This window comes from Bacillus rossius, chromosome 2 (genome assembly GCF_032445375.1).
Source record: "Bacillus rossius redtenbacheri isolate Brsri chromosome 2, Brsri_v3, whole genome shotgun sequence".
Taxonomy (NCBI): Eukaryota; Metazoa; Arthropoda; class Insecta; order Phasmatodea; family Bacillidae; genus Bacillus; species Bacillus rossius.
Genome location: NC_086331.1, coordinates 127705844 through 127730076, shown reverse-complemented (window position 1 = coordinate 127730076; position 24233 = coordinate 127705844). Strand labels below are relative to the sequence as shown.

Below are 24233 nucleotides of genomic sequence, written 5' to 3'. Positions count from 1 at the left end.
GGGTGGGGGTCGAAAATGTGAGATGAAGCAGTGTTGGAGCATCTGGAGTGGAAATAGGGAGAACCCCGAGAAAACCCATTGGCTCTAGATAACGTTATCCTAGTTTCCCACTCGGTGAAAATTCAGGATTGATACCAACGATGGATACGTTTCCTTAAATAAACATTGCTAGACGCTCAAACGAAAACTCTTTTTGTCTAATCTTGGTTTAGTAATTTATTTCTTTTAAAGTTGTATAGATGTTCTTGTTTCAAGTTATTGTTTTTTATTTCTTAAAAATATTTTGAAGTATAGGCTTGACACAACGGCAAAATTTATTTAGGAATTTATCTAGGATTATTTTATAATTCTTATTAATTTAATGAGCTATTTCGTAACCTTCAATTTGACAGTTCTTGGTCTCTTTGAGTCATATTGAATGATAGCTGTATCAGACCTTTTCAAAGTGTGCTGTCAACTGTCGGACAACATTGTCAGTGGCTTTAATATCACCGTCAAAGGCTATCGAGTTTTGTCGCACAGGTATATGTAAATGGCGAAAAGGTCACAGTAAATGTCAGCTGCATAGTAAATCCACCAATGTGTGATCCATTTGAATACTCATGAGACTAACTTTCTTTTGGAAACTTGTCAAAAAAAATCTGTTTCCTTTAATGCCGAGTCTTAGTAAAGATGAGTGAAGTTCAACATGTTTTATAATCCATAGGTGTTTTAAGATGGTTTTCATAATTGTTGCTACTGATAATTTGTAAATCACAATTGAATTCAGTTACTCTTTGTACACATCAATTTGCACGTTAAATTTTCTGGCTTCTTTTTGGAACATTTCCCAGTCCACACAACCCAAAACAATGACAATATATTTTTTTTTATTCACAAGCATGTTTCCTTTTTTTTCAACATTTGAACTGGCTTGAACAACTGCAGCAGTAAGAGCGCTGTCTACTCTACCGGTTTAGCCAAGAACATTACTTTGTACTGGTTCGTGCAGCCTAAGATTATACCGGCACGCATTGTCTACTGTTTCACAAGCTTGTTGTACCCAACTGGTAGAATTTACTTTATGCACGTAAAGATTTGAGTCAAGATAGTTTAGTTTATAACGTGCAAGGCGTTTCAACACACAAGTCACTATAAACTGTCTTTCCCACTCGTTTTCTCCAGGTAATTAATTTAGAACCTAACATGACTCCATGGTAGTTTAGTCCAGTATTTCTGTGTTTAGAGTTTGGTTAAATTGTTTGGTGTGCTACTGGAAAAGACTTAAAAAAGACATGTTTTTGAGGTATTTATTGGCAGTTTTATTTTTATAAAGACCTCTTGGTTTCGGTAGACCAGAATGCCCTCCCCCATTTTGGTAGAGCAATGAAGTGTTGGCAGGACTAAGCAAAGAGGGATATTGGCGGTTGGGGAGTGACTGGCTACTGGAAGTAGGTCGCCCAGGAAAGAAAGGAACGGGAAACATTGTCTGATGTCGGCGCATGGTTTTTAAGGTCCTTGGTCGCCAGACAACAATGAGATAAGTTTCCAAGCGTGCCCAATGCTGTGCTAGGTGATTGCTTAATTTGAGAGTCAACCTTTCGTTTTTTCCCTCCTTGTCTCAGAAGTACACATTTCACTTCAGGTCTACGTTCCCCCCAGCCCCCCAAAATGAGATCATATAGATAATTACCAAGGTTAAGAGACACATTTTATTTGGGTAGAACTGTTTGTAGGACATGATAATTAGGATACTGATATTCAAACAAGGTCTTCGTTATGTTCTGATAGCAAATGATTCAATTCACGGGAGTATGTTGAACATGTGGCCATGTTCAGTAACTGAAACATCAAACTCTTCTTAGGAAACCGAACCATAACCTAATTTGAAATCCACAGAAGCTGCGCTGATGAAACATCGCGCCAGACATTGGGACAGTTCGCTGCGGTGTTTAAGCGCACAGGACACGATGTCTGCGGCTTCCTGGAATCTCAGGAAAACTAACCCCTTGGTCCATGAATGGTATTGAAAACTAACGGTTCGTGTTTTCCATAAGTGTCAAATAAGATCGGTTCTCTTGTTGGATAAAAAAATGTGACAGCCTTAAACTTTTATTTTAGGAAATTCGCACATAGTAACAGAAATAAATATATATTATATTTTTGACAATATTTATAATACTGACTACACTGTACATTTTTTTGTGAACGGAATATAAATATTAATGTAAAATTACAGATATTTGTACATTTGTACATTTACATGAAAACAACTTTTTCACTAGAGAATATGATTTGCAGTAACACTGGGTTCGGATTCTTACCCGGGAATAAATGCTTTGCGTTATCCTAGTACCTAACAGTAAAAGTTATTTGTAAATCGCATTTTAAATATGCATTAAAACTATATTAATTTAAATGATTGAATATTCAATTATCTTTAAAATAATTTAAATAACAATAATGCTCACATGAAACATCGATTAAAATATATAATTATGCGTCAACTTTAGACAAAGGTTTTCACATATGCAAAAAAAAACCATGGCCATGTGTTTTACAATATAATAGTATCTATCTTCCAGTATGTATTACAATATGTTCCTTGGAAACTGGATTCCAAAAAATCTTTAGTAAAAGTTATTTTTCTCTCTCTTTTCTGCGTACCACGCGAACGGCGGCAGAGACCAGTGCCGACTACAGTGTCCGGATGTTCGCCGCAGCGTGAGCGCCCCTAGGCGAGGCGACGGGCCGTCACCAGGGGGCGAGCCTGAGGACACGACAAGGCGAGACGACGGGCCGTCACCAGGGGGCGAGCCTGAGGACACGACAAGGCGAAACGACGGGCCGTCACCAGGGGGCGAGCCTGAGGACACGACAAGGCGAAACGACGGGCCGTCACCAGGGGGCGAGCCTGAGGACACGACAAGGCGAGACGACGGGCCGTCACCCGGGGGCAAACCTGACGACACAAGGCGAGACGACGAGCCGTCACCCGGGGGCAAACCTGAGGACACAAGGCGAGACGACGGGCCGTCACCTGGGGGCGAGCCTGAGGACACGACAAGGCGACACGACGGGCCGTCACCAGGGGGCGAGCCTGAGGACACGACAAGGCGAGACGACGGGCCGTCACCCGGGGGCAAACCTGAGGACACTAGGCGAGACGACGGGCCGTTACCCGGGCGCAAACCTGACGACACAAGGCGAGACGACGAGCCGTCACCCGGGGGCAAACCTGAGGACACAAGGCGAGACGACGGGCCGTCACCCGGGGGCGAGCCTGAGGACACAAGGCGAGGCGACGAGCCGTCACCCGGGGGCAAACCTGACGACACAAGGCGAGACGACGAGCCGTCAACCGGGGGCAAACCTGAGGACACAAGGCGAGACGACGGGCCGTCACCAGGGGGCGAGCCTGAGGACACGACAAGGCGAGACGACGGGCCGTCACCCGGGGGCGAGCCTGAGGACACGACAAGGCGAGACGACGGGCCGTCACCAGGGGGCGAGCCTGAGGACACGACAAGGCGAGACGACGGGCCGTCACCCGGGGGCAAACCTGACGACACAAGGCGAGACGACGAGCCGTTACCCGGGGGCAAACCTGAGGACACAAGGCGAGACGACGGGCCGTCACCTGGGGGTGAGCCTGAGGACACGACAAGGCGAGACGACGGGCCGTCACCAGGGGGCGAGCCTGAGGACACGACAAGGCGAGACGACGGGCCGTCACCCGGGGGCAAACCTGAGGACACTAGGCGAAACGACGGGCCGTCACCCGGGCGCAAACCTGACGACACAAGGCGAGACGACGAGCCGTCACCCGGGGGCAAACCTGAGGACACAAGGCGAGACGACGGGCCGTCACCCGGGGGCGAGCCTGAGGACACAAGGCGAGGCGACGAGCCGTCACCCGGGGGCAAACCTGACGACACAAGGCGAGACGACGGGCCGTCACCCGGGGGCAAACCTGAGGACACTAGGCGAGACGACGGGCCGTCACCCAGGCGCAAACCTGACGACACAAGGCGAGACGACGAGCCGTCACCCGGGGGCAAACCTGAGGACACAAGGCGAGACGACGGTCCGTCACCCGAGGGCGAGCCTGAGGACACAAGGCGAGGCGACGAGCCGTCACCCGGGGGCAAACCTGAGGACACAAGGCGAGACGACGAGCCGTCACCCGGGGGCAAACCTGAGGACACAAGGCGAGACGACGGGCCGTCACCCGGGGGCGAGCCTGAGGACACAAGGCGAGACGACGGGCCGTCACCCGGGGGCAAACCTGACGACACAAAGCGAGACGACGGGCCGTCACCCGGGGGCGAGCCTGAGGACACAAGGCGAGGCGACGAGCCGTCACCCGGGGGCAAACCTGAGGACACAAGGCGAGACGACGAGCCGTCACCCGGGGGCAAAACTTACGACACAAGGCGAGACGACGGGCCGTCACCCGGGGGCAAACCTGAGGACACAAGGCGAGACAACGAGCCGTCACCCGGGGGCAAACCTGACGACACAAGGCGAGACGACGGGCCGTCAACCGGGCGCAAACCTGAGGACACAAGGCGAGACGACGAGCCGTCACCCGGGGGCAAACCTGAGGACACAAGGCGAGACGACGGGCCGTCACCCGGGGGCGAGCCTGAGGACACAAGGAGAGACGACGAGCCGTCACCCGGGGGCAAACCTGAGGACACAAGGCGAGACGACGGGCCGTCAACCGGGGGCGAGCCTGAGGACACAAGGCGAGGCGACGAGCCATCACCCGGGGGCAAACCTGAGGACACAAGGCGAGACGACAAGCCGTCACCCGGGGGCAAACCTGAGGACACAAGGCGAGACGACGGGCCGTCACCCGGGGGCGAGCCTGAGGACACAAGGCGAGACGACGAGCCGTCACCCGGGGGCAAACCTGACGACACAAGGCGAGACGACGGGCCGTCACCCGGGGGCAAACCTGAGGACACAAGGCGAGACGACGAGCCGTCACCCGGGGGCAAACCTGACGACACAAGGCGAGACGACGGGCCGTCAACCGGGCGCAAACCTGAGGACACAAGGCGAGACGACGAGCCGTCACCCGGGGGCAAACCTGAGGTCACAAGGCGAGACGACGGGCCGTCACCCGGGGGCGAGCCTGAGGACACAAGGCGAGACGACGAGCCGTCACCCGGGGGCAAACCTGACGACACAAGGCGAGACGACGAGCCGTCACCCGGGGGCAAACCTGAGGACACAAGGCGAGACGACGGGCCGTCACCCGGGGGCGAGCCTGAGGACACAAGGAGAGACGACGAGCCGTCACCCGGGGGCAAACCTGAGGACACAAGGCGAGACGACGAGCCGTCAACCGGGGGCGAGCCTGAGGACACAAGGCGAGGCGACGAGCCGTCACCCGGGGGCAAACCTGAGGACACAAGGCGAGACGACAAGCCGTCACCCGGGGGCAAACCTGAGGACACAAGGCGAGACGACGGGCCGTCACCCGGGGGCGAGCCTGAGGACACAAGACGAGACGACGAGCCGTCACCCGGGGGCAAACCTGACGACACAAGGCGAGACGACGGGCCGTCACCCGGGGGCAAACCTGAGGACACAAGGCGAGACGACGGGCCGTCACCCGGGGGCGAGCCTGAGGACACAAGGCGAGGCGACGAGCCGTCACCCGGGGGCAAACCTGAGGACACAAGGCGAGACGACGAGCCGTCACCCGGGGGCAAACCTGACGACACAAGGCGAGACGACGGGCCGTCAACCGGGCGCAAACCTGACGACACAAGGCGAGACGACGAGCCGTCACCCGGGGGCAAACCTGAGGACACAAGGCGAGACGACGGGCCGTCACCCGGGGGCGAGCCTGAGGACACAAGGCGAGACGACGAGCCGTCACCCGGGGGCAAACCTGAGGACACAAGGCGAGACGACGGGCTGTCAACCGGGGGCGAGCCTGAGGACACAAGGCGAGGCGACGAGCCGTCACCCGGGGGCAAACCTGATGACACAAAGCGAGACGACGGGCCGTCACCCGGGGGCAAACCTGACAACACAAAGCGAGACGACGGGCCGTCACCCGGGCGCAAACCTGACGACACAAAGCGAGACGACGGGCCGTCACCCGGGGGCAAACCTGACGACACAAAGCGAGACGACGGGCCGTCACCCGGGGGCAAACCTGATGACACAAAGCGAGACGACGGGCCGTCACCCGGGGGCAAACCTGACGACACAAAGCGAGACGACGGGCCGTCACCCGGGGGCAAACCTGACGACACAAAGCGAGACGACGGGCCGTCACCCGGGCGCAAACCTGAGGACACTAGGCGAGGCGACGGGCCGTCACCCGGGGGCAAACCTGATGACACAAAGCGAGACGACGGGCCGTCACCCGGGCGCAAACCTGACGACACAAAGCGAGACGACGGGCCGTCACCCGGGCGCAAACCTTACGACACAAAGCGAGACGACGGGCCGTCTCCCGGGCGCAAACCTGACGACACAAAGCGAGACGACGGGCCGTCACCCGGGGGCAAACCTGACGACACAAAGCGAGACGACGGGCCGTCACCCGGGCGCTAACCTGACGACACAAAGCGAGACGACGGGCCGTCACCCGGGGGCAAACCTGAGGACACAAAGCGAGACGACGGGCCGTCACCCGGGCGCAAACCTGACGACACAAAGCGAGACGACGGGCCGTCACCCGGGGGCAAACCTGACGACACAAAGCGAGACGACGGGCCGTCACCCGGGGGCAAACCTGACGACACAAAGCGAGACGACGGGCCGTCACCCGGGCGCAAACCTGACGACACAAAGCGAGACGACGGGCCGTCACCCGGGCGCAAACCTGACGACACAAAGCGAGACGACGGGCCGTCACTCGGGCGCAAACCTGACGACACAAAGCGAGACGACGGGCCGTCACCCGGGGGCAATCCTGACGACACAAAGCGAGACGACGGGCCGTCACCCGGGCGCAAACCTGAAGACACAAAGCGAGACGACGGGCCGTCACCCGGGGGCAAACCTGATGACACAAAGCGAGACGACGGGCCGTCACCCGGGGGCAAACCTGACGACACAAAGCGAGACGACGGGCCGTCACCCGGGCGCAAACCTGAGGACACTAGGCGAGGCGACGGGCCGTCACCTGGGGGGGCGTGCATGAGGACACGATAAGGCGAGGCGACGAGAGTTGCCTGCGCGTGATCTCAGCGCACAAGAATCCCGCAGGTGCGGCCTAAGAAGGCGGTGGAGACACGCATTTACGGAAAGAGGGGGAAAAATGAAAAAAAAAAAATAGAAACATTCTAAAGGAGTTTTTTACGCCTGACCATTGTTCGCACAAAATGGATATCTTCCCCCCTCCCCCCCTCCTTGCTCATGTATCAGGCCTCGGCGGGCCCAAATCATTCGCCGGCTGACCCGTGGCGAGGTTACGCAGCGACCAAGGACGCCTCAGGTCTCTGTCACAAACATGACAAAGAGAGTTAAGCATTAACGTCGCATTGTGTAGGACAGCTTCAACTGTCTATGCTAAAAGGAATTGAGCCACTCGCACGGGTAAGCTAATACTTATCAGCTAGAGAAATTCTTATTGTAAGCTAAAAGGGTTGCTTAGAGACAGATTTATTCGTTTTTTCTCATAGCTGGTTGGTTGGACTGAGGCTCTTTAAGCAAGTGCCGATTCAATTAAGAAACACAAGAGAGTGCACAGCAGGCCATGCATATGACTGTATACACGACTTTTGCGAAGTCTGTTCCCAATTGATATCTCACCGTTGACTTCAGCCAATGAAATTTCGCGATGCAACCGACATCTGATGGCAGTGTTAGTAATTAACTATAATAACTATCAAATATTTATCCCTTGGCATCTGACCACCAATCTGCGACCACAGTTTTTCAACTTGCTAAAAAGAAAGGGGTTTATAAAATATTTTGTTAACAATTATAAACACGACACATTTTTTATTTGCAATTTTTGCAAGTATCAGTAAGAATTTTATTTTCATAACAGGAATCACTACTGAGCATAGTACTTTTTTGACAATTTCTTGCCACAATATGATTGATAAATATAAACTGTTCTCTAGCCCGCCAAAATGACTTAAAACTGCTCTCATTGGTTGTAGCGCCATGCGTCCGTAACAGCAATAAAATATGTTCGTTTCCCACCTATGCGCACGACCTGTCTCCCACGCACATTACCTACCTATGCACTTTGTGAACTACACTGTTCCTATTCAATAGGCATATATATTTAAACTTTTGTCTTCTTGATATAAACCCCGAGGGGTATGCAAGAAATAATTTATTTTACAAATTTAATTCTGATGAACGTTTTTTTGCCACAGCATTCTCTTGATTATTTTATTTTTATTTGGTTTAAGGGCATAATTCCTTCATATATGTTTTATATTTATTTATATAGATTAGTATAATTATATATGATTAAATGCGATTATATATGTATTTTTACATTTCATCAAAATATATTTGCTTATGTAATTTTCCATTAATCAAATCCATTTTAATGCAGGTCCGCATATAATCCATTTTAAGCAGCACATTTATTCTTGCTCCGGTAGGTTGGAAAACATGGCAATCAATCTTGTGCGCACCGCCTACTGTTACTGTAATTTTTTGAACTGTGCACCCAGCTTTACTCGCCAGCAACTGGCTACGCATGCGCGCTGAGGTCACCAAGGTCTCCCTGCTTCGTCCGGCCGCTATACGTATGTACAATGTGCAAGAATGACCGAGCTTTCACTCCTCGGCGACTGTCGCCGGAGTTCCCGGGCCGACAACGCCCGCTAACAGCTTTCCACTTCTGGGAATAGCCTCGGCTGTGGGCGCCTTCAAGCTGTGGGCCGGATCAGGACTCTGCGCTCCCTTTCCACTTCTAGGAATAGCCTCGGCTGTGGGCGTCCGCTGGAGCTGTGGGCCCAATCAGGACTCTGCGATCCCTTTCCCCTTCTGGGAATAGCCTCGGCTGGGGGCGCCTGCTGGAGTCTTGAGTCAGATCAGGACTCTGCGATCCCTTTCCCCCTCTGGGAATATCCTCGGCTGGGGGCGCCCGCTGGAGTCTTGAGTCAGATCAGGACTCTCCGCTCCCTTTCCACTTCTAGGAATATCCTCGGCTGGGGGCGCCCGCTGGAGTCTTGAGTCAGATCAGGACTCTGCGATCCCTTACCCCTTCTGGGAATATCCTCGGCTGGGGGCGCCCGCTGGAGTCTTGAGTCAGATCAGGAATCTGCGATCCCTTACCCCTTCTGGGAATATCCTCGGCTGGGGGCGCCCGCTGGAGTCTTGAGTCAGATCAGGAATCTCCACTCCCTTTCCACTTCTAGGAATATCCTCGGCTGGGGGCGCCCGCTGGAGTCTTGAGTCAGATCAGGACTCTGAGATCCCTTTCCCCTTCTGGGAATATCCTCGGCTGGGGGCGCCCGCTGGAGTCTTGAGTCAGATCAGGAATCTCCGCTCCCTTTCCACTTCTAGGAATATCCTCGGCTGGGGGCGCCCGCTGGAGTCTTGAGTCAGATCAGGACTCTGCGATCCCTTTCCCCTTCTGGGAATATCCTCGGCTGGGGGCGCCCGCTGGAGATGTGAGCCTAATCATGACTCTGCCTGCACTGTCCCGTAGATGTCGAGCCACGGCTCTCTCGTGGACTTACTGTTAGGGCATGGAAATACTCGCGGTTTCAATCTCCGCTAGGATAATGGAGGTAAGAAGGATGGGAGTTGGTTTGTGCAATCTTTATCCATTTTAATACTTGAAGTCAAAATGAGAACGAGTCTCTCTGCGTAGGAAATTATATTTTGGTTATAATAAATTTTAAAGCCAGATGTGTTGTAATTATGTTTGTTAAGTAATATTCACTACACGATGACACTACAAGTATTCTTCCTAGCGACTTCCTTTGCACTATTAAACTAACTTATATAATATTGGTCTTAATACAAATTTTTTTTTATTCAATTGCTAACCAGCTGACTTCAACTTCAGAACAGATACGCACTTAAAAACTTATACCTCCATGTCTAAGATGGACTTCACTTTCCTAAGCATTCTTAGGTAAAAGTCCCCTGAGCATTGGTTGCTCACTTGAGAGATTTCTGATCTATGATGCCTGTGATTTGATACTTACTTTGATAATGATTTCTTACTGGCTTAGTCTTTTTTACATAAACCGTCATCCAATCGTAGAAGCAGATCAATGTTAAAACTGTTTGAATTCTAACCGACAGCAAAATGAATCCGCGAATTTTCTGGTCTCCACTCATTGGGGTCAGAGTATTCTGTTTCGCATTGATAATTAGCAACGGGGTGTATTTTTTGCAAACTAATGTTATTGTTTATTAAACTGCAATAAGGTATGCGTGCGCTAGCGTTTGCTTCCTTGTAATTGGTGGCCGTCAACAAGAGAAGCCATTTTCTTTTTAGGCCGGGCCATTTAGAATGCGTTTGCTCATACACTGGATGGCTGTGATTGATGTGCTAACCGCATAAATATACATATATGTACATATATATTTATGCGTGTGTGTATTTTTGTGTGTGTAACTGAAATAAACCCAGCCAATTACGAAACACACACAATGGTACAAAGTTTTTACTCATAACTTGTCTGGACAGCTATTCGCGAATAATTTATGACCCTAATAATTGGACTGCTGTACTCACCACACGCCCTTGACGACAGGAAAGAAGAAGAAGCAGAAGAAGAAGAAGAAGAAGGAAGAAGAACAATAACAAGAAGCGATAACACAATCATTAGGGACCGGAAAAATTCGCGGGTTCAATGACCTGTAGGATGAACTCCATAGTTATACGTACACTCGGTCGAATGCCACCCACTCATTGGCTGCTGTCTTGTGAGACGTTCCAGCTTAGCAGCCTGTGATTCGATAAAGCTTTGGTTGGGTGTTTCTCATTGGCCCAGCGTCATCCAGGTGAGTTGTGAGCCAATAGCTGAGGCAGTACTGAGGTATAACGATTTGTATTTTAGCCAATCGCGAAAGAATACGCGAATTTTTCCGGTCTCTATATGCGTGTGTGTATTTTTGTGTGTAACTGAAATAAACCCAGCCAATTACGAAACACACACAAAGGTACAAAGTTTCAACTCATTGCTTGTCTGGACAGCTATTCGCGAAGAATTTATGACCCTAATAATTGGACTGCTGTACTCACCACACGCCCTTGACGACTGGGAAGAAGAAGAAGAAGAAGAAGAAGAAAATAACAAGAAGCGATAAACCCAATCATGTGTAACCCGCCAATTGCTTTCGACCAATGATCACTCTACGAAGAATTCATTGTGTAAAGGCCGGTTGAAATGAGCCTGGGGCGAAATGAATCAGCGAAATAAACGCGGCTCTATGAACGGGCTATTGATGGCATCGGAGGTCAAGGGGTCAGCACGCCTCACTTGTGACTCTGAGGTTGTCTGTTGGAGTCCCGCTAAGGAATGGCTTTATGTTTAGAAAGAGTCAGTTTCCAAGCCGTCCTACCACTAAAGGTGGGTTTACGATTGAAAATTAAGAATTAAGAATTAAGACTTAGTCGTGTACTTACCATATGACTCTATGTAAACTAGTGGAATGGTTTATGATTTTCGTTTGTGAATTTTGACGGGTCGTGTGCGAACCATATGATGACTTAAGACTTAACAGAAATGGTTATATTTTATATTTTTCGTTAAGACTTAAGAGAAGCGACCAATCACAACAAACCGGAACCTTTCAGCCGGAAGTTTTTGTCTTGGTATTGTACCGAGCGAGGCAGTATTTTGGGTTATAATTCATATATTTGTAATTTGTAATCATCATCCATTTCGAAAAATAGATATCCCATTCGTCAATAACCTTTTTCAAACCTGCTTCTCCATTTCGAACAATGGCCGACCATGTGTTTTGTGCTGTGATTGGTTGGAATTAACGACTTCTATGTCAATCATAAACTGGAAAATGTAGTTTCGACTTAATCGTGTGCTCGATGTTAAGTTATAATTCTTAAGGAAATCAATCGTAAACCCAGCTTAAGCCTCTAGGCACAAGGTATGAGGCTCCACCATGTTGGGTTTACAAATGCTTGGCCACAACATGCAATGCAGCTTCCATGTTATATCAATTTTGTGCAAAAATAGCTTAGAACCTTGCTTTGTGCACCTGTTGAAGTCGACGTTTGCGGACTGAGGTATTTCATAAGACATTTTGTAGTCAATATATTGTAAGGAGGTACATCAGCTTGGAATATTATATGTGAATAATGCTTTGGCACGCCAACATGTTGATCAAATATAAATTAGACATTTCTAAACTATAGCTGAATAAATAATTATTTACGTTCATTTTATGGACGTTTTATTTATATAAGAACTCACAATTAAAATTAAAGAAAAAGTTCAAAATTTTTAGTAAATTAATGGCTAATTGTTTTACTTAGTGAATATTTATTAACGATATACGTTTATTTATTCAGACAAATATATCATAGTCATAACTATAGCCGAAATATTCTTTTAGTGGAGATAATTGTTAAAAATATCACGTGCAATGCAGCTGAAGAGTATAGGCCTGCTCTGCATATTTTAGCTTTTATCTTAGTATTTAGGTACGTAACACATAGTTTTCATTCTATTAAGTTCTGAAATGTACATTAAATCAAACAAAAACACTTGTAGGTACTTTCTTTTCGTGTCAAATTGTCAAAGTCACAATTTTTTTGTTCACTTTTTGAGCCCAAACCAAACAGAAATGAAGTGCAGAAGTTGTAAAAAAAAGTAACGAAGATTGTGACACTTAAATAAATGTATAAAAATTTCCCAGAGAAAATGAATAATTTTATCACTCATTCTTCAGCGAGATTGAATATAAAACTTGAAAATTTTGATATGTACTCTTTTCAGTTCTATGAAACCTTCAGTTCCTCAGAATATTAAATAGGTGAAATTTGACAGCTTATTTTGCCAAAATATAGGAATGTTAATTTTTTGAATTTTATGAATTTTTTTTAAGTATAACAACCCTGTCTAAGTGATATTTAAATTGGAACACGAAGAATTTATAACATCAGATTGCAGTAGGTGGGTTACGTACAAGAAAACCTGGTCGTACATCGCTTGCAACAAAATAACTGACTGACCGCTTGAATTATCGTGGCTGCTCGACAGATTTCGCCGTGCACGTAGAGGCGATGATGCAGATGATACACCTGCCGGCTTCTTCCTTATCGTCCCCTCGCTCCTGGGGCTCAAGGTCCTAGTGGATTACTATTTACGACTTGTTTGATATCTATACTGTTCAACTTGAACGTATTTTTCACTAAAAAAAAAAAAAAAAAAACCCGCAGCAAATTTATTATTTTTGGAGCATCTCAGAACAGAAATTTTCCATATTTAAAGTACACGTTACTATTTAATCGTTATACATTAATACAATTACCTTCTTATAAGCATATATTCTTTATCTGCGTGTTAAGATTTAAAATAATTCTGTAATAGGCTATATTCAGTTTTTTAATTGTGCCTCAACATGTTAAAAATGGTACTTTAAAAGCTCACTATGCAAAATATATGAAAATATATATTTTTTTTTCATGGAAATCACATCACTTAGAAAACCTGCAAGTTTAATAATATCACACATAGATTATAAATTGTGATCCAGTACGCTTTTCAACTGTTTCACACGCTTGAAGCGCAGGAGAAAGAGAGCAATAAGGGTGACGCCGGCATCTGTGACAGCTGTAACATCACCTCTACGAGCACGGTGACGAGATGTCGTGCAGTCACGAGACTTTGGGACCAAGTTTAGTTCATTGTACCTAAAAATTAATTTTTTTTTACCTATAAATAGAGACCCGGAAAATTCGCGGGTTCATTTCGTGTTAGGCTAAAATTCAAATAATTATACCTACGTTTTGCTTCTGTCATTGGTTCTCTGTTAATCTGGAGGACTGAGGGCCAATTAGAGACCCTCACTCATAGAAGTGTCAAATCACAGGCCACCCAGTCGAGACGACTCACAAGTCAGCAGCCAATGAACAGTTGGCATTTGCCCGAATGTGTAGAGAATATTGGAGTCTATCCTGAAGGTCATTGAACCCGCGAATTTTACGGGTCTCTACCTATAAACCACTTTTAAAATACCCAGTTTAGTAATTTCAACACGCCTCCAATAAGAAAACACGCGTTAGCGAGCACTTAAGAAATTGGCATTCGAAAAGAGGCGTGAAAAGTTCTTGAACGTCTCTAGAAGCTAGACTCGATAACAGAATGTTCAGAAGTTTTAATGACGGAATACTTTTATAAAGGTCTGGCACACTGTAAAACTTTAGCTTCCAAAACTTTCCAATAAATGTAGTTAAATATAGTTCGATTGTTATGGCGACCCTGAAAACGTTAGTAGAACAGCCACATTTGTTTGACAAGTACGATGGCTTAGGTTTACATAAAATATTTTGCAAATTGGAAAGGCTCCAATTTTGATCGCATTTTTGACGAAACTAACCAATCATAATCTTGCCCAGCGAAAACTTAAATATGAAGTTCCAGTAGCAACAAATTTTCAAATAATGATGGAATACAATGATATAGCCTATAAGAAAATACGAAATTAAAATATGTTCGTATGAATGCTGCCATAAGTTCAGCGAGTCCTAGTGTGGATTACTAAGCTCTATTAAAATTCATCCAATCACTCAACAGAGATTCTTCCATTATAGATTGTATTCGTTCCTCAATCACATTTTGCCCCCATTGTTAAGTAAACATTTACGATGTATAATTTCATAAGAATGACACAATGTTAATTTTGTTTGTTTTAAATGGGGTTCGTTATTTAAATTTATTTTTAAGTGAAACATGTTTACTGCTAGTAGGATTAATCGAGACGAAGGCTCTTCAGAGTAGGCTGAGCGATGAAGAGGAAGGTAACGAATTAAGAGAGAGCTAGACAACTGTAAGACTCTTCTGAGGTTTACGTTGCCATGTTTGTTATGTGTGAACCTCCGGAGTCAGCCTCCATTGTGCAGTTTATTGTTCAGTGTTATTGTTCGAATGTATTATTGGCTGTTTAGTTGAGACGTTCAAGTGGATACTTGAAGTATGAAGTTTAACTTATAACGATAGTGGCGGCCACTCGCACAATGTTTTTTGACGTGACAACGTCTAATAAATCGATGAACGCCGACTGCACGCACGAAAAAGAGTCCCGTTACGCACATTGTCACGTTACGCACCTTGTCCCATTACGCTGTGTCCCGTTACGCTCATCGTACGCTTGCGCCGCATCTATCTCTCTTCCACTCGATTGGAACAACCATCGATTTGACTTTTTTGAGGCACATTAAACTTGAAACACTCCAATTCGTTTCCTACTTTTCCTATCATTGCCCTATCCTTAACAGAATAACACAGATTGGAAGAAGTTAAATAGCAAACATGTATAAAAGTTATAGTTAAAATAATCTCTTCGTTAAAGTAATAAACATATTTGAATTGAGTGCAAATAAAAGTAAATTTATCAATTAAATTGTAGATTTCATTTCACTCCTTCTTTGAATCCATACAAAATAGTGATAATTCAATAAAAATGATTCAATTTTATTCATAAAAGTATGCAATCATTTCATCAATGTTTTGTTATGCCGTTGTCACGTTAAACTATCGTCCGTAAACCGACTTTACAGACAACCAATTTTTTTTTTTGTTTATTAAAACGGATACCTTCCGTTTTGACCGTCACGCGGGACCAGTGACGTCAGCGGAGGCGCGCGCAGGCGGGCGGCTACGGCGCATGCGCAGTCTGGCGGAGGCCGGGCCACGTTGTAGCGGCCTGTCGGGAGAGAAGGGAGACCTGAGATGCACATCAAGTTCTGCCATTCCCGATGACATCCGAACAATTCACCTTCGGCCGACTTCGGGATTTGTTTTATTTCTGCGCAGGAAAAATGAATTCAAATGTTAAAAGTGGTCGGTTAGGTTAGCTACATTCAAACATTGTAAAACACTATGGACGGTTAGTTAGGTTAGTATAGCTACATTAAAATAAACAGAGAAATATAAATATATATAAATAAACCCGAGGTTGGCCGAAGGTGTAATCGGGCAGGGACAGAACTTGATGGACTTCTTAGGCTTCCCAGGAGAGAAGGTGTAGCGGAGCGACGGCGGAAGGACGTAGTGGTGTTGGGACGACATCGGGAGGTCACCGGCAGAACAGCGGTGCAGGGGTCAAGGGTCGGCACGCACGGACCGTCACCAGGGAACGGCTGTGACATGGCTGGTGCAGACCAGGACTGACGTAGTGCAGGCTACACCGGGTGACCCGGGCACCATGCAGTTCCGCAGGACGGCGGGTCGTGTCTTGGGGAGGAACAAGCATATGGGCAGGGGCGTAGCCCGGGGGGGGGGGGGTGGGTTTAGGTGTTCAACCCCCCCCCCCCTTTAGCACCAAATCTTTAATTAATTTCTTATTCATCACTCAAACAAATTTCATATTTAAATTAATAAAATTTTCACCATTACAATATTTAAATTTAAGAACCGAAAACTGCTAAAATAGCACTATTTTACACCTTAAAATCAAAATTTTCCCGGGGGAGGACCCCCGGACCAACCGCTTTAACACCCCCCCATACACAAATCCTGGCTACGCCATTGCACATGGGTATCCTGGTTGTTGACACTGCATATCTGCGCGAGGAGCTTCGTCCAGGGCAGCACTGGAAGGAGAGACCTGCCGAGAACACTCTGCCACAGCCGCGCCGCCGAAGAGGAACATCGGTGAACAGCAGAAACTAGGCCGCAACGAACCCATCGTCGCGGGCGCCCGGAAAACAGCGATGTTGAGGTTGGATCGACAAAATCGTCAGCCACAGTGGCGGACACTTAGGTCGGTTAGGGATTATTCTAGCACGAACTAAAAACTGTAAAAGGCCCTGAACTAGTTGTTTTTGTCACCGTTCTTTGTGACCTATGGTTTATCAAATCTGAGGGGCAAAATAAATTATTGCTATTTTGTAAAACGCGTAATTTCATTGTATAATAGGGGTTGTTATTTTAATGACCAATAAAATCAAAACGATAGAGAGGAAGTGGCGAGGAAATTAGCCTGTTCTTGAACTCTACTGTTTTGTATCAAAACGGGCAGCGAGATAATTGGTCGGTTTGGGAGCTCGCTGAATTCGCCAGTTCGGTGAACTCGCCAGCTTGCGGTGGCTTGGTGAACTCACCACATCTCGCGGCTCGCTGACTCACCAGCTCGTGGCTTGCCGCACTTGCCAGCTCGCTGCTCGGTGAACTCACCAGCTCGCGGCTCGGCGAACTCGCCAGCTCGCGGTGGCTTGGTGAACTCACCACATCTCGCGGCTCGCTGACTCACCAGCTCGTGGCTTGCCGCACTTGCCAGCTCGCTGCTCGGTGAACTCACCAGCTCGCGGCTCGCCGAACTCGCCAGCTCGCAGCTCGGTGATCTCGCCAGCGCGCTGCTCGGTGAAGTCACCAGCTCGCAGCTCGACGAACTCACCAGCTCGCCTGCCGGGAGCGCATCACCGCGCCGGGAGGTTACCTAACACCGCGCGCGGTGCGTCATCTCCCGCTTCCCTTTCTTTCGGGGTCCGAGCGAGTGAACTGATCGCCGAGAAGGAAAGTGCGCGCGGCGAGAAAAAATTAAAACAAGCGGAGAAAGCTGCGAAAGAGATGCGTGAAAGCGAAGTTGGAAGGAGTCGTCTGGGCGAGCACGTGGGATGCGAGCCGCGGCGGTGGCCCTAGATCTCTGCATGGCCGGCACGCGTCTGGCCTCACGGAGTGGTCTGCCCGCGGAGTGATCTTCCCGCGGAGTGATCTGCCCGCGGCGGGCGGCACTAGATCTCTGCATGGCCGGCACGCGTCTGGCCTCACGGAGTGGTCTGCCCGCGGAGTGATCTGCCCGCGGAGTGATCTTCCCGCGGAGTGATCTGCCCGCGGCGGGCGGCACTAGATCTCTGCATGGCCGGCACGCGTCTGGCCTCACGGAGTGGTCTGCCCGCGGAGTGATCTTCCCGCGGAGTGATCTTCCCGCGGAGTGATCTGCCCGCGGCGGGCGGCACTAGATCTCTGCATGGCCTGCACGCGCCTGGCCTCGCGGAGTGATCTGCCCGCGGAGTGGTCTGCCCGCGGAGTTGTCTGCCCGCGGAGTGGTCTGCCCGCGGAGTGGTCTGCCCGCGGAGTGATCTGCCCGCGGAGTGGTCTGCCCGCGGAGTGATCCTCCCGCGGAGTGATCTGCCCGCGGCGGGCGGCACTAGATCTCTGCATGGCCGGCACGCGTCTGGCCTCACGGAGTGGTCTGCCCGCGGAGTGATCTGCCCGCGGAGTGATCTTCCCGCGGAGTGATCTGCCCGCGGAGTGGTCTGCCCGCGGAGTGGTCTGCCCGCGGAGTGGTCTGCCCGCGGAGTGATCTTCCCGCGGAGTGATCTGCCCGCGGCGGGCGGCACTAGATCTCTGCATGGCCGGCACGCGTCTGGCCTCACGGAGTGGTCTGCCCGCGGAGTGATCTGCCCGCGGAGTGATCTTCCCGCGGAGTGATCTGCCCGCGGCGGGCGGCACTAGATCTCTGCATGGCCGGCACGCGTCTGGCCTCACGGAGTGATCTGCCCGCGGAGTGATCTGCCCGCGGAGTGGTCTGCCCGCGGAGTGGTCTGCCCGCGGAGTGGTCTGCCCGCGGAGTGGTCTGCCCGCGGAGTGGTCTGCCCGCGGAGTGATCTGCCCGCGGAGTGATCTGCCCGCGGAGTGATCTTCCCGCGGAGTGATCTTCCCGCGGAGTGATCTGCCCGCGGCGGGCGGCACTAGATCTCTGCATGGCCTGCACGCGCCTGGCCTCGCGGAGTGATCTGCCCGCGGAGTGATCTGCCCGCGGAGTGGTCTGCCCGCGGAGTGGTCTGCCCGCGGAGTGATCTGCCCGCGGAGTGATCTGCCCGCGGAGTGATCTTCCCGCGGAGTGATCTTCCCGCGGAGTGATCTGCCCGCGGCGGGGGGCACTAGATCTCTGCATGGCCGGCACGCGTCTGGCCTCACGGAGTGGTCTGCCCGCGGAGTGGTCTGCCCGCGGAGTGATCTGCCCGCGGAGTGATCTGCCCGCGGAGTGGTCTGCCCGCGGAGTGGTCTGCCCGCGGAGTGATCTGCCCGCGGAGTGGTCTGCCCGCGGAGTGATCCTCCCGCGGAGTGATCTGCCCGCGGCGGGCGGCACTAGATCTCTGCATGGCCGGCACGCGTCTGGCCTCACGGAGTGGTCTGCCCGCGGAGTGATCTGCCCGCGGAGTGATCTTCCCGCGGAGTGATCTGCCCGCGGAGTGGTCTGCCCGCGGAGTGGTCTGCCCGCGGAGTGATCTTCCCGCGGAGTGATCTGCCCGCGGCGGGCGGCACTAGATCTCTGCATGGCCGGCACGCGTCTGGCCTCACGGAGTGGTCTGCCCGCGGAGTGATCTGCCCGCGGAGTGATCTTCCCGCGGAGTGATCTGCCCGCGGCGGGCGGCACTAGATCTCTGCATGGCCGGCACGCGTCTGGCCTCACGGAGTGATCTGCCCGCGGAGTGATCTGCCCGCGGAGTGGTCTGCCCGCGGAGTGGTCTGCCCGCGGAGTGGTCTGCCCGCGGAGTGGTCTGCCCGCGGAGTGGTCTGCCCGCGGAGTGATCTGCCCGCGGAGTGATCTGCCCGCGGAGTGATCTTCCCGCGGAGTGATCTTCCCGCGGAGTGATCTGCCCTCGGCGGGCGGCACTAGATCTCTGCATGGCCTGCACGCGCCTGGCCTCGCGGAGTGATCTGCCCGCGGAGTGATCTGCCCGCGGAGTGGTCTGCCCGCGGAGTGGTCTGCCCGCGGAGTGATCTGCCCGCGGAGAGATCTGCCCGCGGAGTGATCTTCCCGCGGAGTGATCTTCCCGCGGAGTGATCTGCCCGCGGCGGGCGGCACTAGATCTCTGCATGGCCGGCACGCGTCTGGCCTCACGGAGTGGTCTGCCCGCGGAGTGGTCTGCCCGCGGAGTGATCTGCCCGCGGAGTGATCTGCCAGCGGAGTGATCTTCCCGCGGAGTGACCTTCCCGCGGAGTGATCTGCCCGCGGCGGGCGGCACTAGATCTCTGCATGGCCTGCACGCGCCTGGCCTCGCGGAGTGATCTGCCCGCGGAGTGATCTGCCCGCGGAGTGGTCTGCCCGCGGAGTGGTCTGCCCGCGGAGTGATCTGCCCGCGGAGTGGTCTGCCCGCGGAGTGGTCTGCCCGCGGAGTGATCTTCCCGCGGAGTGATCTGCCCGCGGAGTGATCTGCCCGCGGAGTGATCTGCCCGCGGAGTGGTCTGCCCGCGGAGTGGTCTGCCCGCGGAGTGGTCTGCCCGCGGAGTGATCTGCCCGCGGCGGGCGGCACTAGATCTCTGCATGGCCGGCACGCGTCTGGCCTCGCGGAGTGATCTGCCCGCGGAGTGGTCTGCCCGCGGAGTGGTCTGCCCGCGGAGTGATCTTCCCGCGGAGTGGTCTGCCCGCGGAGTGATCTGCCCGCGGAGTGGTCTGCCCGCGGAGTGATCTGCCCGCGGAGTGGTCTGCCCGCGGAGTGGTCTGCCCGCGGAGTGGTCTGCCCGCGGAGTGATCTTCCCGCGGAGTGGTCTGCCCGCGGAGCGATCTGCCCGCGGAGTGGTCTGCCCGCGGAGTGATCTGCCCGCGGAGTGGTCTGCCCGCGGAGTGGTCTGCCCGCGGAGTGGTCTGCCCGCGGAGTGATCTTCCCGCGGAGTGATCTGCCCGCGGAGTGATCTGCCCGCGGAGTGGTCTGCCCGCGGAGTGGTCTGCCCGCGGAGTGATCTGCCCGCGGAGTGGTCTGCCCGCGGAGTGATCTTCCCGCGGAGTGGTCTGCCCGCGGAGTGATCTGCCCGCGGAGTGGTCTGCCCGCGGAGTGATCTGCCCGCGGAGTGGTCTGCCCGCGGAGTGGTCTGCCCGCGGAGTGGTCTGCCCGCGGAGTGATCTGCCCGCGGAGTGATCTTCCCGCGGAGTGGTCTGCCCGCGGAGTGATCTGCCCGCGGAGTGGTCTGCCCGCGGAGTGGTCTGCCCGCGGAGTGGTCTGCCCGCGGAGTGATCTTCCCGCGGAGTGATCTGCCCGCGGAGTGATCTGCCCGCGGAGTGATCTGCCCGCGGAGTGGTCTGCCCGCGGAGTGATCTTCCCGCGGAGTGATCTGCCCGCGGCGGGCGGCACTAGATCTCTGCATGGCCGGCACGCGTCTGCCCGCGGAGTGGTCTGCCCGCGGAGTGATCTTCCCGCGGAGTGATCTGCCCGCGGAGTGGTCTGCCCGCGGAGTGATCTGCCCGCGGAGTGATCTTCCCGCGGAGTGATCTGCCCGCGGCGGGCGGCACTAGATCTCTGCATGGCCTGCACGCGCCTGGCCTCGCGGAGTGATCTGCCCGCGGAGTGGTCTGCCCGCGGAGTGGTCTGCCCGCGGAGTGGTCTGCCCGCGGAGTGATCTTCCCGTGGAGGGCATCGCACTTGTTCTCCCGCCTCGCCCACTCTAACGCACCCCTGACCAGGCGAGTCTAAGCTGGAGTTCACGACATCTGTGGAGTCAGCCCGAGGAATTAAGCACGCGCGACAGAGTTTCAGAATGGAAATATTTTCTATCTGAATAGCTTGGCGGATGCGACTTTAATGAAATACGTGTCACAATTTCGTTTTTTAATGATGGTTCAACCGGTGCAGTGGTATTACAATCAATTATATTGAAATCATTTTTGAGGTTTTGTTTATAAATATTTTTGTGAAATATTTTCAAATGCAGACATTTTTTTTTTCTCGAATTTACATAAAATTTGGTTGAAATTACTTTTTTCTAGAGCAGTATGTAAACATGGATTTTTGTCGTATATGTGGTGCCAATAATTTAGCAAGAAACATTTAAAAAAACTTAATTGTTGTTTCTGTTTGTCGCGCAGTTATCAACAGTATCCTATCTACGACACGTTGATGACGACAAATGTTTTGTTTTCCCCACACTAAGTCTCAGGTTTAGGTTAATCATACCATTTATAATGTCCTCAACAGTTTTATTTATTTTTTGGTTTAGAAACATTAAAAGAAAACAAAAATATCTGAAGCGTCTCACGACCTTACACGGTCACAAATTAACAGACATATTCTCTAGGTCGTTGTGGTCAAAAAAATAGGGTGAATTATTTTACAAAAAACATAGTCATGGACCCCACATTCGATTACGGGCCCTGTACCCAGGATCAAGACGCCCCCCCCCCCCCCCCAAATTTTACAGTCACGTGCCACCTAATAATTGCATGGTTATTTCTTAGCTACACTCTTTTTCTAATGTTATTTAACCTGAAAATACAGGGTAAAATTATGGTTATTATTTTATAAGTCCAAACTAAGCTTTATTTATAAATTATTCTATATGTTTTTCTAGTTTGTAAAAATTATAATAGTTAAACATTTAAAAATAAACAGGGCTGGGTCCTGGACCCAGGGGTCTACCCCCACCCCCACCCCCCTTGTGGGGGCCATGAACATAGTAATGAGCTTACATCAAATTGGAACTAATCTCCTTCAAAATATTCTCCTTGGCTAGCGATGAGCACCTATCACAATGTTGGCTCCATGACTGGAGGCATTCCTGGAAGGACCTTCAGCCGTGGCCCTCTCAATGTCGGAATGTTTTCAAAACTTTTCCCCCTTAAGAACGACCCATTTTTCTGGTATCCGATTCGCAAACAAAACTTAATGTTAACGCGTTTTTTTGAAATCCAAGATTAGTGGGAGTAGGCACTTTTCGCGAAAAAAAAAATCTGAACGCCCGTGAGACTGCAATATCGTATTTCTGCGCCAACAGTTTCTTCCTTGTAACTGGTGGCCTTATACAAGATAGGCCAATTTGCCTTAATTGACCAGGTCATATGCTTCCGCGCTGAATTATTGTGATTGGTGCGCTGATGGTAGACATGGGCCAAAACGAAACACAGACGATGCTAGAGTGATTTAACTCTCAGTTAGTCTCTGAATCTTTCCGCGAAAATTGCATGCCCCTAACGATTTGAGATACGGAAATTTCGCGCACTCATTATGTCGCAAGTTGTAATGCAAACCTTCACACTCACGCACAGTGTTCATGATTGGACCGCAGTTATTATGGACACGCCTTTCTACGACCGTGAGTCAACGATTTCCAGCAAGGAAAGAATAATAATAAGCTAATCAGGTAGCGCCAATTCACAAGAATAAAAATATACTCGCTAAGAAATCTATCATTGGGGGAAAAAACACGAGTTTAGCAGACTTATGACTTTGAATTACCCTGAGGCCAGATGAATCCGCCAAATTTCCGTGATGCACGACGGGGACGCACCACAACGCCGAAATACCACAGCGCCGAAATGCCAAATTGATCACAACGCCAACAGCTAGAAAACTGCTGTGTACCACAACGCCGAATTACCACAACGCCTAAATACACTAACGCCGAAAAATGTAATTGCAGGACTGCCACAAAGGTTAGGTTAGGTTAGGTTAGACTAGGTTAGGTTAGGTTTGGTTAGGTTTGGTTAGGTTTGGTTAGGTTAGGTTAGGTTAGGCTAGGCTAGGATAGGCTAGGTAAAGTTAGGTTGGGTCATATTACGCTAGGTTAGGTTAGGTAAGGTTAGGTTTGATTGTGGTATTTCGGCGTTAAGGTACATTTAAGAAACACTCCCAAATTCATTCAGTTGTTATTTCGGCGTTGTGGTACACAGCAGTTTTTTTAGCTGTCGGTGTTGTGGTCAATTTTGACATTCGGCGTTATGTTATTTCGGCGTTGTGGTAACGACCCATGCGTGAAAGACTCGGTAAATATGACCTCTTTCTTCTGGCTCTGCAAGCAGACTGACAAGTCACACAACGGATCAGGCTGACGGGCGTATAACTTCAAATAGATGTTGCTTCAGCAGTTGCCGCTATTCAAATTAATTCACTGTATTCTTTGATCACACTTCGTAGGCTATATAATAATACAGAGAGAGAGAGAGACTAAACATATTCACCTTTATGCTGCTCGCAAATTTGGCTCACAGTGTATCCGAAGGACTCTCTACCAAAAATAAAATCCTCAACTAAAAGGTAATTAAAAAATACATGAAAATTCAAAACATAAAGCCAAGATTATTCCGTGGATTAGTTAGGCAGCTGAGTGTACTACAAGCACATATACATCTGCTTCACGTTGCTGATTGGACAGCAGTGGTCTTGACACGCC

At 50.4% G+C, this 24233-nt stretch overlaps 2 protein-coding genes across 2 annotated transcripts in view; one reads left to right on the top strand and one right to left on the bottom strand.

Moving 5' to 3' along the window:
- LOC134528826 (protein spaetzle 5) overlaps positions 1-24233 on the bottom strand; it is a 95695-nt gene that overhangs the window by 36246 nt on the left and 35216 nt on the right. The gene's annotated exons all lie outside the window — the stretch shown is intronic.
- Positions 1186-7153, top strand: LOC134529887 (collagen alpha-1(I) chain-like). The gene is made up of 3 exons (XM_063364446.1): positions 1186-1196; positions 2703-6305; positions 6352-7153. The coding sequence occupies exons 1-3, from the start codon at positions 1186-1188 to the stop codon at positions 7151-7153; spliced, it is 4416 nt and encodes a 1471-aa protein (XP_063220516.1).